Below are 13622 nucleotides of genomic sequence, written 5' to 3'. Positions count from 1 at the left end.
GAAAATAGAATAGAAAAATGGTGAAAGAGTTGAACATGAACAGGCTTTTCACAGAAGAGAAAATCCAAGAGGTTCATAAACATGAGAATGTGCCCAAACTTAGTAGTGGTAAAAAACAGTAAATTAAATTCTGGCAATACTTGGTGTAGATGAAGATGTGCAGGAGCAGGAACTCTCTGTGTTACTGGTGGGATTGTAAATTGGTACAACCACTATAGAAAACAATTTGGCATCGTGTAGAAAAGCTGAAGATACGCATACTCTGTGGGCCAGTGATTCTGTTCTTGCATGTATACCCAAGAGACTTTTAAACATGAGTCCCATGAAAAATGTCCAAGAATGTTCATTGTACCATTGTTCATAATAAAAAGCTAAAAACAACCCTGGATGAACCCAGTGTTCATCCAGTGTAGAATGAAATAATCATATCATAATCACTTTGCTAAAATCATGCACTGGAATGCTAGTCAACAATGGAGACAAAAGATCTACAGCTACTAGGAACAACATGATGAGTCTCTCAAATAAATATGATACACAGTGAAAGAGGCAGGCCATAAAAGGGAGCATGCAGCATGATTCTGTTGATATAACTTCATATAAACTGTATTGTTTAGGGATGCATACAAAAGTTGTAAAGTCATATTAAAAAAAAAGCACTGAAATGATTATCACAAAGTCAAGATAACGACTATATCTATAGGGGAGGGTATGGTTTGTGATTGAGAGGAATACGGTGGATGTATTCTGGAAGGCTGGCAATGGTCTATTTCTTGACCTTCGTCCTGGTTACACGGGTGTTTGCTTTTATAAATTATCTAAACCTGGCAGATATATTTTATGCATTCCTCTATACCTCAGATTTGAAAAAAATGTTTCCTCCAAAAAATGTAATAGAAAGAAAAATATGTGATGTAGAAATTTTGATGAGGCTTGAATTGTTATGGATGAAAAACTTGATCTTTTAATCAAGAGATCAGCAAGTGTCCATTATCATTAAAAGAGGGGAAAGAAGGGATTACTTAAACTATAGGTATCCCATAATCTAGTCATCACTCTAAACCTTTCTCTTGCCAGATTAATTCACCCTGTATTTATATCAATTCCCAACTCACTGATGACAGACAAATTGAAGGATCATCATCAACATTAATAAGATCATTAGGCATCATAGGCCAGATACATTACAGTGAGACTAGGCCACCACACTTAAATGCAAGCAGGCACATTGGGGCTATTGGGCATGCAAAAGGCATCTGTGCCTTGTTCTCAGGAGAGTCCACTGCAGTAACTTAGGGTTTAACCTTATCACATTTAACTAGTACTCTTGTCCAGAGACCTCCGTGTGCTGGAGAATCTAGAGTAAGCTGAAGAATGTCCTCATCATGCTGTGAGATTGGACATAAAATTTACCATGGTGCAACCAATGGTGGAAGAGCAGAGTTGGTTTAGGCTGTGTACCTTATAGGGAGAACCCAGGAGTGGGTTGGGTTCTCCAGATTTCAATATAAATTGTTTCATCCTCCAGGCTTTGCATTTCTAGGCTGAACAGTGCTAATCTGCTTCGGCCCCACCTCTTACTCAATCTAGTCTCTGCACCAGCAGGACAAAAAATTTATATGCGACAAATTTTCCTAAAGACATTGCTCAAGACAGTTCTGGATATGGAAGCTTTCCAGGAAATTTTTTTAAAAGACAACCTTTTCAGTAGGAATTGGTGGCACTATGGTTGTTTAATCTTGACACATAGCGTATTCTCTCAGGAATTTTCTGTCATCCATTAATCCAGCCATCCATCCAGTAAACAATGTTTAATACAGGATAAGTGCTAACCACCATGTTTAGCACTGGGAGGGGCTGGGGGTGTGTTTATTTTGGTACATAAATCGGTAGTGAGGTACCGATTTATGTTGCATTTAGCAGATAGATAGCTAAGGTATTCATTCCAGCACCATTTCCCCTGTATCTGGGAAGACCTCCTTGATTTCCTACTAATATTAACTGTGGAACTTATTTATGTATACGAGCCTCTGCCCCTGGGCTTTCTATTCTGTTCTAGACACCCAGTACCAGAATATTTAAATCACGGTGGCGTTAAACACGTTTTAATATCTGATAGGGCCAGTTTCTGCGCATTGCACTTTTTTTTTTTTTTTCCTTTCAGGAACGTGTTCGGGCCCGCGGCAGGGGGCGGGGTCGCGCCTCCTCCGCGATTCTGGTTCCAGCGGAGCCTCATGGACGCGGAGATGGAAATCCCGAGGCTGCTCCCGGCTCGCGGGTCGCGACAGGGCGGCGGCGCTGGCAGCCCCGGGGGCGGCGGCCGGATCCACAGAGGTCCTGACCCGCGGGCCGGCCAGGCCCCCGCGCGCCGCCTCCTGCTGCTCCGGGGCCCCCAAGATGGCGGGCCCGGGCGGCAGCGTGAGGTGGCCCGCGCGGCCTCCCCGGGCCCGGGACCTAGCCCGTTGGTGCCGAGGCCCGATCACGCTGGCGGCGGCGGCGGCGGCGGCGGCGGCGGCAGCGGCGGCGGCGGCGGCGGCGGCGGCGATGGCGATGACTTCTTCCTGGTGCTGCTGGACCCGGTGGGTGGAGACGTAGATTCCACGGGCGCCAGCCAGGCCGCAGGGCCCCTATGGAGGGAGGAGGCTGGGCTGGGCCCACGGTTCCATGGGCACGAAAGCGGCGCGAACCCCGAGGGCCGCCCTGCGCTGGGCCCCAGCTCCCTGTCCGCTATCCGCGCCCCAGTCCCGGCCCTGGCCCCGATTCCCGCCCCAGTCCTGGGCCCCGCCGCGGCCTTCGCGGGCACCGTCACCATTCACAAACAAAACCTGCTGTTGCGCTTCGAGAACGGCTTCCTCACCCTGGCCACGCCCCCGCCGCCAGCCTGGGCGCCTGGGGTCGCCCCTGCCCCGCAGCCCGGGGGTCTGATCGCCCCGCAAGCGGGGATCCCGCACGCCGCGCAGCCTGGGGACTGTCCCGAGCTGCTGCCCGACCTCCTGCTGGCCGAACGGGCCGAACCCGCGCCCGCCCCAGCGCCCGAGGAGGAGGCGGAGGGCCCGGTTGCTGCTGAGAGTCCCCGCGGGCCGCTAGGCCCGGGCCAGGGCGTGGTGCTGTACCTGTGTCCTGAGGCGCAGTGCGGACAAACCTTTGCCAAGAAGCACCAACTGAAGGTGCACCTGCTGACGCACAGCAGCAGCCAGGGCCAGCGGCCCTTCAAGTGCCCCCTGGGCGGTTGCGGCTGGACCTTCACCACCTCGTACAAGCTCAAGAGGCACCTGCAGTCACACGACAAACTGAGGCCCTTTGGCTGCCCGGCAGAGGGCTGTGGCAAGAGTTTCACCACGGTGTATAACCTCAAAGCACACATGAAGGGCCATGAGCAGGAGAACTCATTCAAATGCGAGGTGTGTGAGGAGACCTTCCCCACGCAGGCCAAACTCAGCGCCCACCAGCGCAGCCACTTCGAGCCTGAGAGACCCTACCAGTGCGCATTTTCGGGCTGCAAGAAGACGTTTATCACAGTGAGTGCCCTGTTTTCCCATAACCGCGCCCACTTCAGGGAACAGGAACTCTTTTCCTGCTCCTTTCCTGGCTGCAGCAAACAGTACGACAAGGCTTGTAGGTTGAAAATTCACCTTCGGAGCCACACTGGTGAGAGACCTTTCCTTTGTGACTTTGAGGGCTGTGGCTGGAACTTCACCAGCATGTCCAAACTCCTTAGGCACAAAAGGAAGCACGACGATGACCGGAGGTTCATGTGTCCTGTAGAAGGCTGTGGGAAATCTTTCACGAGGGCCGAACATCTGAAAGGCCACAGCATAACCCACCTGGGCACAAAGCCTTTTGTGTGCCCCGTGGAAGGCTGCTGTGCCAGGTTCTCTGCTCGCAGTAGTCTCTACATTCACTCCAAGAAACACTTGCAGGATGTGGACACTTGGAAAAGCCGATGCCCAGTCTCCACTTGTAATAAACTCTTCACATCCAAGCACAGCATGAAGACCCACATGGCCAAAAGGCACAACCTGCGCCAGGATCTCTTAGCTCAGCTAGGAGCTGCAAATTCTCTTACGCCCAGCAGTGAACTTACCAGCCAGGGGCAGAATGACCTCAGTGATGCAGAGCTTGTGTCTCTCTTCTCTGATGTGCCCAGTAATAGTTCTGCTGCAGTATTGGACACCGCATTGGTGAACTCTGGGATCTTGACTATTGATGTGGCTTCTGTGAACTCAACTCTGGCAGGGAAACTCCCTGTTAATAATAATAATAATTCCTTAGGGCAGGCGGTGGACCCTCAGACCTTGATGGCCACCAGTGACCTTCCTCAAAGTCTGGATACCTCACTCTTCTTTGGAACGACAGCCGCTGGTTTTCAGCAGAGTCCCTTAGATACAGATGATGTCTCAAGTGTAAGTGCGGGGCCGTTGGGATCTCTGAGCTCTTTGGCTGTGAAAACCTCGAGTCAAGAGCCCCAAGCTTTGACCCCCAGCAGTAAGCTAACAGTAGACACAGATGCTCTGACTCCTTCAAGCACCCTTTGTGAAAACAATGTCTCGGAACTACTGCCGCCAACCAAAACGGAATGGAACGTACATCCTGACTCTGACTTCTTTGGACAGGAGGAAGAAACCCAGTTTGCATTCTCCAATCCTGCAGGAAACCATGGGTCTCAGAAAGAAACAGATCTTATCACAGTGACTGGCAGCTCATTTTTGGTATGAACTAAACTCTATTCATTCCTTGCCACATGGCTTACTTTTATTGATGACACTCAATTTTAAGAGTATTCTGGACTAAATGTTTAAATGCAGTCATTTCTTATAGGTTTGAAAAAGAACAGAGCCCTGGGCTACAAGTTTGGAGATTTAAATTCTGATCTTGAGTCTGGAACTGACAGGTTGTGTGACCCTGAGCAAGTCACTTATCCTATCTGAGCCTTAATTTCCTTATTTATAAAATGAGGTGGTTTGAATAGATTGTTTCTAAGGTCTTTTCAACTGTATGATTCCTTGATAATATGCTTCTTTCCTTGAAAAAAATTAGGACATTTTTCAGTGATGTTGCATGTGCTTTTCTTCAAACATGCATAAACTACACATAATAGTAGAATGAACATTCATGTATATGACACCCAACTTCAGCTATTGTCAATTCATGTACATTTTTGTTTATATAATCTCCATTCTCACCCTCTCCCAGTATTATTTTGAAATAAATACCAGATATCACATCATTTCAACCATAAATATGCAGTATATGTTTCTATAAAGCATGGGCTCTTTTGGAAAAATCTTCAGTTCCATTATCATACTTAAAGTTAACAGTAGTTCTTTGATACTGTCAGGGTTCCAACTTATAATTGTCTCATAAATGCTATTTGTTTTAATATTTTTAACAATTAGAATCCCAGTAAGCCTCTTAACTGTCTTTTTAATCTGTATGTTACCCTGTTGTCTTTTTTCTTGCAATTTTATTCATTGAAGAAAGGAAGTTGTTTCACATGTAGCATTTGCCACAGTCTTAAGTTTTGATAATTACATCCCTGTGGTGTTAAGTTCCCCTACCCTCTGTTTCCTTAATTTGGTAGTTGGATCTAGAGACTTGATCAGAATGGAAATATGATTTTGGGGATAGGAATGTTTCATATGTCGTGTTGTGTTCTTTTAGCAGGTGGCACATAATGTCTGGTTTTCTCTCTTGTGATATTTGCAGCTGCTGGTGATTGGTGCATTAATTCATGATTACCTGTGCTTCTGATATCATGAATTGTTCTTGTAGAGTTACTATTAATGGAGGAAGAAATGCTGTTGAAGGCATGTATAAAAGTTTGTTAGAAATATTATTCAATGCCAAAATAGTTTCTTAAAGGTAGAACTAACAAGAAAAGAAAAAAGTAGCAAAAAATGTTTTGACTCTGCTCCCCATTTATCTTCCACACCTCTTTTAATGATGGGAGGCTTTGCTGTTGTAGAAATTGTCAGCCAGGACTTTGACATGAAACAGACCCATGGTCAAATTCATGTTGGATAAGTGGCCTTGAATAAATTAATTTCACTAAGCCTCAGTTTCTTAGCTGTCAAAGGATCATAGCAATGCACACACATAGCTAACACACCTGAGACTTTTAATCTTTTCCAGTTTTTAATATGTAAAGAAAAATACTATGTGCTTTGACATATTTTGATGAATTTATGTAATCCTTTTACCATCTCAATCCTTCCTACTGTAAAGAAGAAATTGGGATAATTTAATCCTGTTCATGTCCAGACAAGGTTTGTGAGAGTTAGGGTGTAGCAAGATAGGGAATCTCTTTATTCCCTCCACCGAATTATTTCCCCCCAGGAATTTCTGTGGCTAATGCCAGGAGTGGAAATATTGCTCACAGGTATATCTGCATCCCTGTTCATTAGACCAATTTGTCACCATCTTTGCTCTGATTCCAGAGTTAGACTTTGCTGTAACTGCAGAGTCTGCTGTTGCAAGAAACTGATAATGGAGTAGAGAAGGTTTCCTATTCTCTGTGGTCTGGAGAGCTCATTGTTTGCATTTTCCCAGAGTTGGAAGGAAAGATTGAAGCTGAATATTGTGTGAAATGTCTGTCTTATATGAGTGTAGCATTTTGAATTTTGTGGAACATCTTCACAACTGTTGTTCAGAGCAACCCTATGTGGTAGTTTTGGCAAAGTTTGTTCTGTGGCTCATGGCATTTTAGCAAATGCACATTCTAAAGGGACTTTGGCTAGTGACTGACAGTTCTATATATATCAATAACTTAAAACAAAGAAGATAAATTATTTTCACCTCTCACTTCCCACCCATCCAACTTTCATGATTTATCCCTGTGTCATAACTAGCTGCTGTTTTCCACTTTAATTGGTTTCTGTTACTTTCTGTTTACTTTCTCCCCAGTCCACTCCCATGTATGTGCATTCCAGCCCTCACCATGCCTTACTTTTTATTTTTTAATGGATAGATCTCTTCCTGCTACTATTCCTCAGATCTCCTCATAGCCCATTTTCTTCCAATGATAACATTTGCTGAGTGTACACTGCAGTTGTGTGTATAGTAAGAAGTTATTTTCTGAGCTTAGATAATACTGTGTGTATATATGACTCAGATGGCAAAAGACATTATTTTCTATATTGTTCAGATGAGAAATAGATTTGTTTTATTATTTCCAGTTTTTAAGAGTTTTTGCCAAGGAGTTCAGCTAAAACTCGTGTTTGCTGTAGTGTACTAGCCCAGTAGTGTTTGCATGTGAATGCCTATGGATGACAGTTATTGTAGCTCTTTGGCAGTGCACTAAAAACTTGTCACTTTGAAATGTTTATGTACTGTGTGTATGGGGGTATACACACACATACACACACATATATTTTTAAAGTGGTTTTATTCATTTAGTGATAAACAAAAACTAGGCATACTTTTGTAAATCAGAGAAATGCTCAGAATTTCATTGTGTCTACACATTCAATTGTTTTCTGTCTTTGCTTTGGAAATATTTGTATTCATAAAGCACATTTCAAAAATATTGTCACTCATTAAGGCCTCTTAGATTGAGCACTGTTTTTCATGTCTGGCAGTTAACGTGCGTCGAGGATTGAAATGAACACACAAGTAGCGAACATCAAATAAATTACTTAAACATGAAGAGAATTTATACTGTGACTTCTTTCTTGAATTCTTTAAACCAGCTTCCGTCCAATAAAAAATCATTAACTATATTTTTTTCTACTCATTGCTTGAATTTTCAAAGGACAAATGTTACTTATCTCATGGATTCACAGGATTTCATTGAACAAATTTGTTCAAATTATTCCTCTTTCAACTCCATTTTCCAGAAAAATGGTGAAACTTTTTATACTTTCAAGGTACGAAGTTAAACTTCTGTTGATGGTGGTTTAAAATTGCCATCACTCCTTTTGAATAATTGTACATGTTTTAATTTAATCCTATTTCCTTTCTGCTTCTCCTCAGTCGTTGGTTTATTTAAAAATCTTGCCAATTGGAAGCATAATAACACGAAGGCTTAAAAAGAAGTTTCTTTCCGGATACTCTGTTGACCATGTTGATCATAAGTTCAAAATATATTGGCCTTGGCATTTTTACCAAGTAGTATAATTAATATAAATCAATACTGAGTAGCAGGAGTTAATTATGGGTAGATTATTAAGTTTATTTTTCTCTTTATGTTCTTATCCAGGAGACATATGAGAAGGCAGGCAGGAGCAGGCAGGAATAGAATCGTCAAAGTCCAATATCCCTGGAGATCTGTGTGAAATTGGCTTTTGGCTCCTTAGCCAGAGTCACTTCTGTCACTAGAGAAAATTGTGAGGCAAGTGGTGGCATAAAAACCTAGTCATGAGAACCCCTATTATAGTCTCTCCATTTTATAATTCCCCTGTCCACTAAAAGAGATAACCCTAGAAGGAGTGGAAGAAAAAAAAGTGAAAAATTAAAGAAGGAGCATGAATAACTCTCCAGGAATTATGCTGTATTTAATGGTAAATTTGATAGAAATCCTACATTGTCAACTAAAATAATTTTTCATTCTTATTAATTGCTGACATTTAAAAATATATAAAACCCTTAATTGTCAATTTTTCTAAAGAAAACATCCTAACAGTATTTTAAAAGGAAGCATACAGTGATCTAATAGCACCAACAATCTCTGAGTCCCTTAATACCATCCTTTATACTTATTTACCAAGGTACCAATCAGCTGTTATGTACTGAGCATGTAATCTGTGAAGCAGTCTCAGGTATTACACCTAGGTATACTTCATTAATCCATTAACCAGTGTTTTACCTCTTATGTACCACTTATGTGACAGGTATTGTCCTTATGTTCAAAGATATCATCTAGATGGGAAACTATTAAAACCAATGTATTGCAGAATTCTAAGAGGTACTTTATAGATTTTACTAGAGTAAAAGTTATTTTCTGTGAGTGGACATAATTTTGATAAGGGTAAATCAATTTACAGAATATCATCAAATATTTATTTCATTATAATATTTCATTTAATGTATGAACATTAGAACAAAATTATTCTAAACTATAATTTTGACAGGTATCTTAGATTTGATAAAGTATAGCAAAAAATATGAAAATCAAGTATGAAGTAGGCTTTATTTTGATTCATTTCTAGATTACAGTCTTTGATTTGAGATGTGTAGAAGTGATTCTAGAGATTTTATACTTTGTCATTTTATCAATGAGAAAAAATATTAAAGCCTACGCTTTTTGTATGTGAAATTTATTTTCCTATTATACGACATAATCGCAAAATTTACTTTCTCCTATAGATACACTAGCTGGAACGAAGGATATGGTAATTAATTTCATGCAACATATGAGGCTGAGAGTTAGACTTTAACATGAAGGAAGCTAAAAGTTCACCAATGCTCTGGATTGGGGGTGGAAGTGTCCAAGTAAACAAGCAAGCATGCAGTTTGATTTCTAGGTAAGAGACAGCAGCTTAACACTTTCTGTTACAGAATAGCAAAATAAAACTTTCTTATGATAATCAATTTTGTGTCTAAGACGTAGAAAAAACAGGAAAGTTAACAAAAAAAACAAGGTTTCAGATATTCTGCTTATAGCATAATTGTAAAAGAATGCCATTTATTTTAAACAGAATTAACCTCCCTCTTCTGTTAACAATGTGGAGTGGGAAGTTACCTTCAGGGTGAGATTTGGTTCACATGACAGAAGGAAACTGGCCACCTGTCTGCTTGGAAATTGGCCAGAACAGAGAACCCTGGAACCCTGGAAAGTCCAGTGAATGTAGCAGCAGCAGTTCATCCCAGGCTGGTTCCAACTTTAGTGATGCCACACCGAGTCCTTTACTGTCAAAAGTACCTGCATCAGTTAGGTGACACGTACTACAGTCAAACCTTAACACTTGCTACTTCTAGCAAGATTTAGCATTTTCTCCTTAAATTCACATATTTTGTGGCTTCCTGGCACTAGTTATTAATTATTTAGTTATAACTTTAACAATGATTCAATCAGAATCATAATTGTTAAAATTATGTTAAATTTTAACAAGCCTCATAATTGTTAAAAAGCAAGTGTCAATATTTAGTATTTTATCTCCATTTAAAAATTGTTTTGACTAAATTAGTTTTTTCACACAGGGCATGTTTTCCAACATTATTTGAGTATGTCTCAACCATCTTTGTATGTTGGCAGCAATAAAACTTAGAGATCTGTTAGGATAAATATTTAGAATTATGGCTGCTTTGAAAATGGAAAAAGTTAGGCTGGCTTCCTCGCTTTCATAGATCAGTGATAGAGCTCTTGGAAAAGTTGAGGAGTAAGACAGTAAGTAATCTTGTAGCTAAGATCAACATCATAGGGAAAAAAAGCTATTTGAGTCTATCATTTAAAATTATCCATTTATATTTATCAAGTTTTCTGCTGAATATAATCTTACATGTTTTATGAACATATAGAAGCCTATTTTTTAAAACTCCATCTAAAACATTGTCATTAATTTAGACTTAAAAAAATTGACTAACTAGTATTTTATTTTTATGAAGGGCATTTTATAGAACTTAAAACATAGGAATCCAAATACAAAATATACACAGTCCTTAAATATAATAATACTTCATAATATTTATTTGGAAGACATTTCTGACTATGATTCATAATATATTCTGTTGCAACCACAACAAAAATATTTCATAAAGGTGAAATATAACATGGGTTTGCAGCTAACATTGAACTAACTTTCCATACCATAATAATGGTAGTAATAAAGAGCATTGAAATTTACTTGCAAAGGTTGAAAAATATGATACACTATGGTTAGAAAAAAAACGAAAGAACATTTTTACAATTGAGTCACGTGTTTTTTACTTTCTTAAAAGTCTTTGATCAACAATGCCTGGATAGATATTTCAGCCACACTTTTTTTTTTAACATCTTTATTGGGGTATAATTGCTTTACAATGGTGTGTTAGTTTCTGCTTTATAACAAAGTGAATCAGTTATACATATACATATGTTCCCATATCTCTTCCCTCTTGTGTCTCCCTCCCTCCCACCCTCCCTATCCCACCCCTCCAGGTGGTCACAAAACACCGAGCTGATCTCCCTCAGCCACACTTTTTGTACAATACTATTTTCTGTATTTTCCAGTTACAGATAACAATATAAAGCCATAAAATAGACAGTAGTACAGAATTTAATGATTGTCTCTTTAATACTAGTTGCATAAAGAATCATCCAGAATACAAAGCAACCAATGAAGAGAGCAGTTTCCTTAATTTAGACCCTCATATGAAATGCCAAAATATAGTCAAATTAGATGTTTATTATTTTACTTGACATTCTTAGTAGATGGTGCTTTCCACAAGAAATACTATGTAAAGGAGTTCTTTTCCCCTTACAATGGCTATTTGAACCAGATCCTTTTACTTATTTGGAGTTTGTTGATTATTCTTTTCAGTATACTGCCTATATGTAAACATTTTTGAAACTATATGTTTTTATTATTTCTTGTTCTATTTTATTTCAAGCAACCACATAGCATTTCATATATTTTTTCATTTATAGGATGTATATTTAAATATGTTTATTGAAGTATAACATGTGCAGAAAAGCACCCAAATATGAATGTATAGCTTGATGAATTTTCACAAACATGAAAAAAAGAACTATGTAAACACCACCATGCTCAAGAAACAGAATCCTACCAGCTCCTCAGCTACGCCTCTTAGATCCTCTCCCTTTCAAAGTTCCCACTTTTCCCCAATGATAACCACTATATTATACATATAGTTGTTCTGATATTATAGATTACTAATATTCTTCTAATATTCTAATATTATAGATTCTTCTAATATTATAGATTATTTGCCTATTTTATAAATTTATATAAATTGAACTATATAGTAAATATTATTCTGTGCCTGAATTCATTTGCTCAACATTATGTTTGTGAGATTCATTCGTGTTATTCAGTGTAGCAGTTCATTTTATTTTCTATATAGAATCACATGCTATGCATCCAAAAGTTGATGGGCATTTGGATTGTTTCTAGATTTTGGCTACTTCAAATAATGCTATTCTTGTGTATATATTTCAGTGCACTTGCATATAGATTTCTGTTAGTTAAATACGTAGGAGTAGAATGGTAAGATCATATGATAGCATGTGTTTAAAATTCATTAGTTTCCCAAAATAGTTTATAAACATAGTGTGTAAGAGTTCCAGTTGCTTCATTCCTTGACAACCACTGGTATTTTCAACTTAAAAAAAACATTAGCCATTCTGATTGGTTGTCTAGTAGTACTTCATTTTGTTCTTAAATTTGCATCTCTCTGATGACTAATGAGCTTGAAATATTTTATTGGATATTTGGACATCTTCTTTTGAAAGTACCTGTTCCAGTCTTGTGCTTATTTAAGTGAGTGTTTTGTCTTTTTTTCTTACTGATTTTTAGGAGTTCTTTATATGTTCAAGACAAAAGCACTTATTGGTTGAATATATGGCAAAGATATTATCCTTCTCTTTTCCGTCTTGTAAATAATGTCTTTAGATGAAGAGAAGTTTTAATTTTAATGTAGTCCAGTTTTACAGTGTTTTGCTTTGTGCTTTTTGTCCTTAATAACACTGTTGCATACCGCAAGATTATGAAGATATTCTATGTTACTACTTTCTAAAAACTTTTTTTTCTTATCACATTTATATCCATAATCTACCTGGAATTATTTTTTGCAAATGGCCTAAGGTAAGCTGCAACAATATTCAGTTTTTCTCCATTTGGATATCCAGTTTACTCTGACTCATTTATTAAAAACACTACCCTGTCATCATTGTTCTGCAGTGCCCATTTTGTCGCATATATTGTGTCTATAAATGTTTGAGTCTGTTTCTGTGCTATTTTGTTCCATCTGTGTTTGTCCTTGCACCAGTACTACATAGTCTTACATAGTTTAGTTTTATAATAAGCTTTAATATTCGGTAGTGTAAATTTCCCCCTTTGTTCTTCTTTAAGATTATCTTCACCATTGTGGGCCCTTTGCCTTTTCATATGCACTTAGAATCAGCTTGTCAATTTTCACAACAAAAGTGCTTGGATTTTATTTGGGATTCAATATCAAGTCTTCTAATCCTTAAACATGGCATATTCCCTCCATTTAGGTTTTTAAAGTTTCCATATATATATACATATATATTTCTGTGTAGAGATTTGTATGAATCTGAATGACTCTAAAGCCCCTTTTTCTCCTATTACAGTATATTATTTGGTTTTGACACATGTCAATATTAACTCTTTTTTTCACAATTTCTTTTACCTTTTTTTACATTCTTTGATTCAAATCCATATCTTCAAGACCATTTGTGAAATTGTGTTTATTTGGTGTTTTGATTATAATTTTTCCAAAGTTTTGGTTAAATGCTGAATAACAATGAACACTTTGCCTATTTTTCTGAATATATCTGTTAATGTATTTAAATATCCAATTCATATTTTGTGGAAATAATTTTGATAAACTATTGATACTTTTTACACATCTTTCTAGTCCTTTTTTCCTTTTTTTATGGAATATAGTGTTTGACAAAGTAAGTCTTCCCTAAATCTGTAGATGATATTAATAAGATGTATGTA

At 38.7% G+C, this 13622-nt stretch overlaps 1 protein-coding gene across 1 annotated transcript; it reads left to right on the top strand.

Annotated features, from left to right (window-relative positions):
* Positions 1-2192: 2192 nt before the first annotated feature.
* ZXDB (zinc finger X-linked duplicated B) lies at positions 2193-12889 on the top strand. Its single transcript, XM_004326164.4, has one exon. The coding sequence runs from the start codon at positions 2235-2237 to the stop codon at positions 4713-4715; it is 2481 nt and encodes an 826-aa protein (XP_004326212.3). The 5' UTR covers positions 2193-2234; the 3' UTR covers positions 4716-12889.
* The last annotated feature ends 733 nt before the right edge of the window (positions 12890-13622 follow it).

This window comes from Tursiops truncatus, chromosome X, assembly GCF_011762595.2.
Source record: "Tursiops truncatus isolate mTurTru1 chromosome X, mTurTru1.mat.Y, whole genome shotgun sequence".
Classification (NCBI taxonomy): Eukaryota; Metazoa; Chordata; class Mammalia; order Artiodactyla; family Delphinidae; genus Tursiops; species Tursiops truncatus.
The sequence above is the reverse complement of the archived record's forward strand: the minus strand, read 5'-3'. Positions and strand labels throughout refer to the sequence as shown.

Coding starts and splice junctions, on each gene's coding strand:
- ZXDB (XM_004326164.4), top strand. CDS start 2,235: ATGGACGCGGAGATGGAAATCCCGAGGCTGCTCCCGGCTCGCGGGTCG.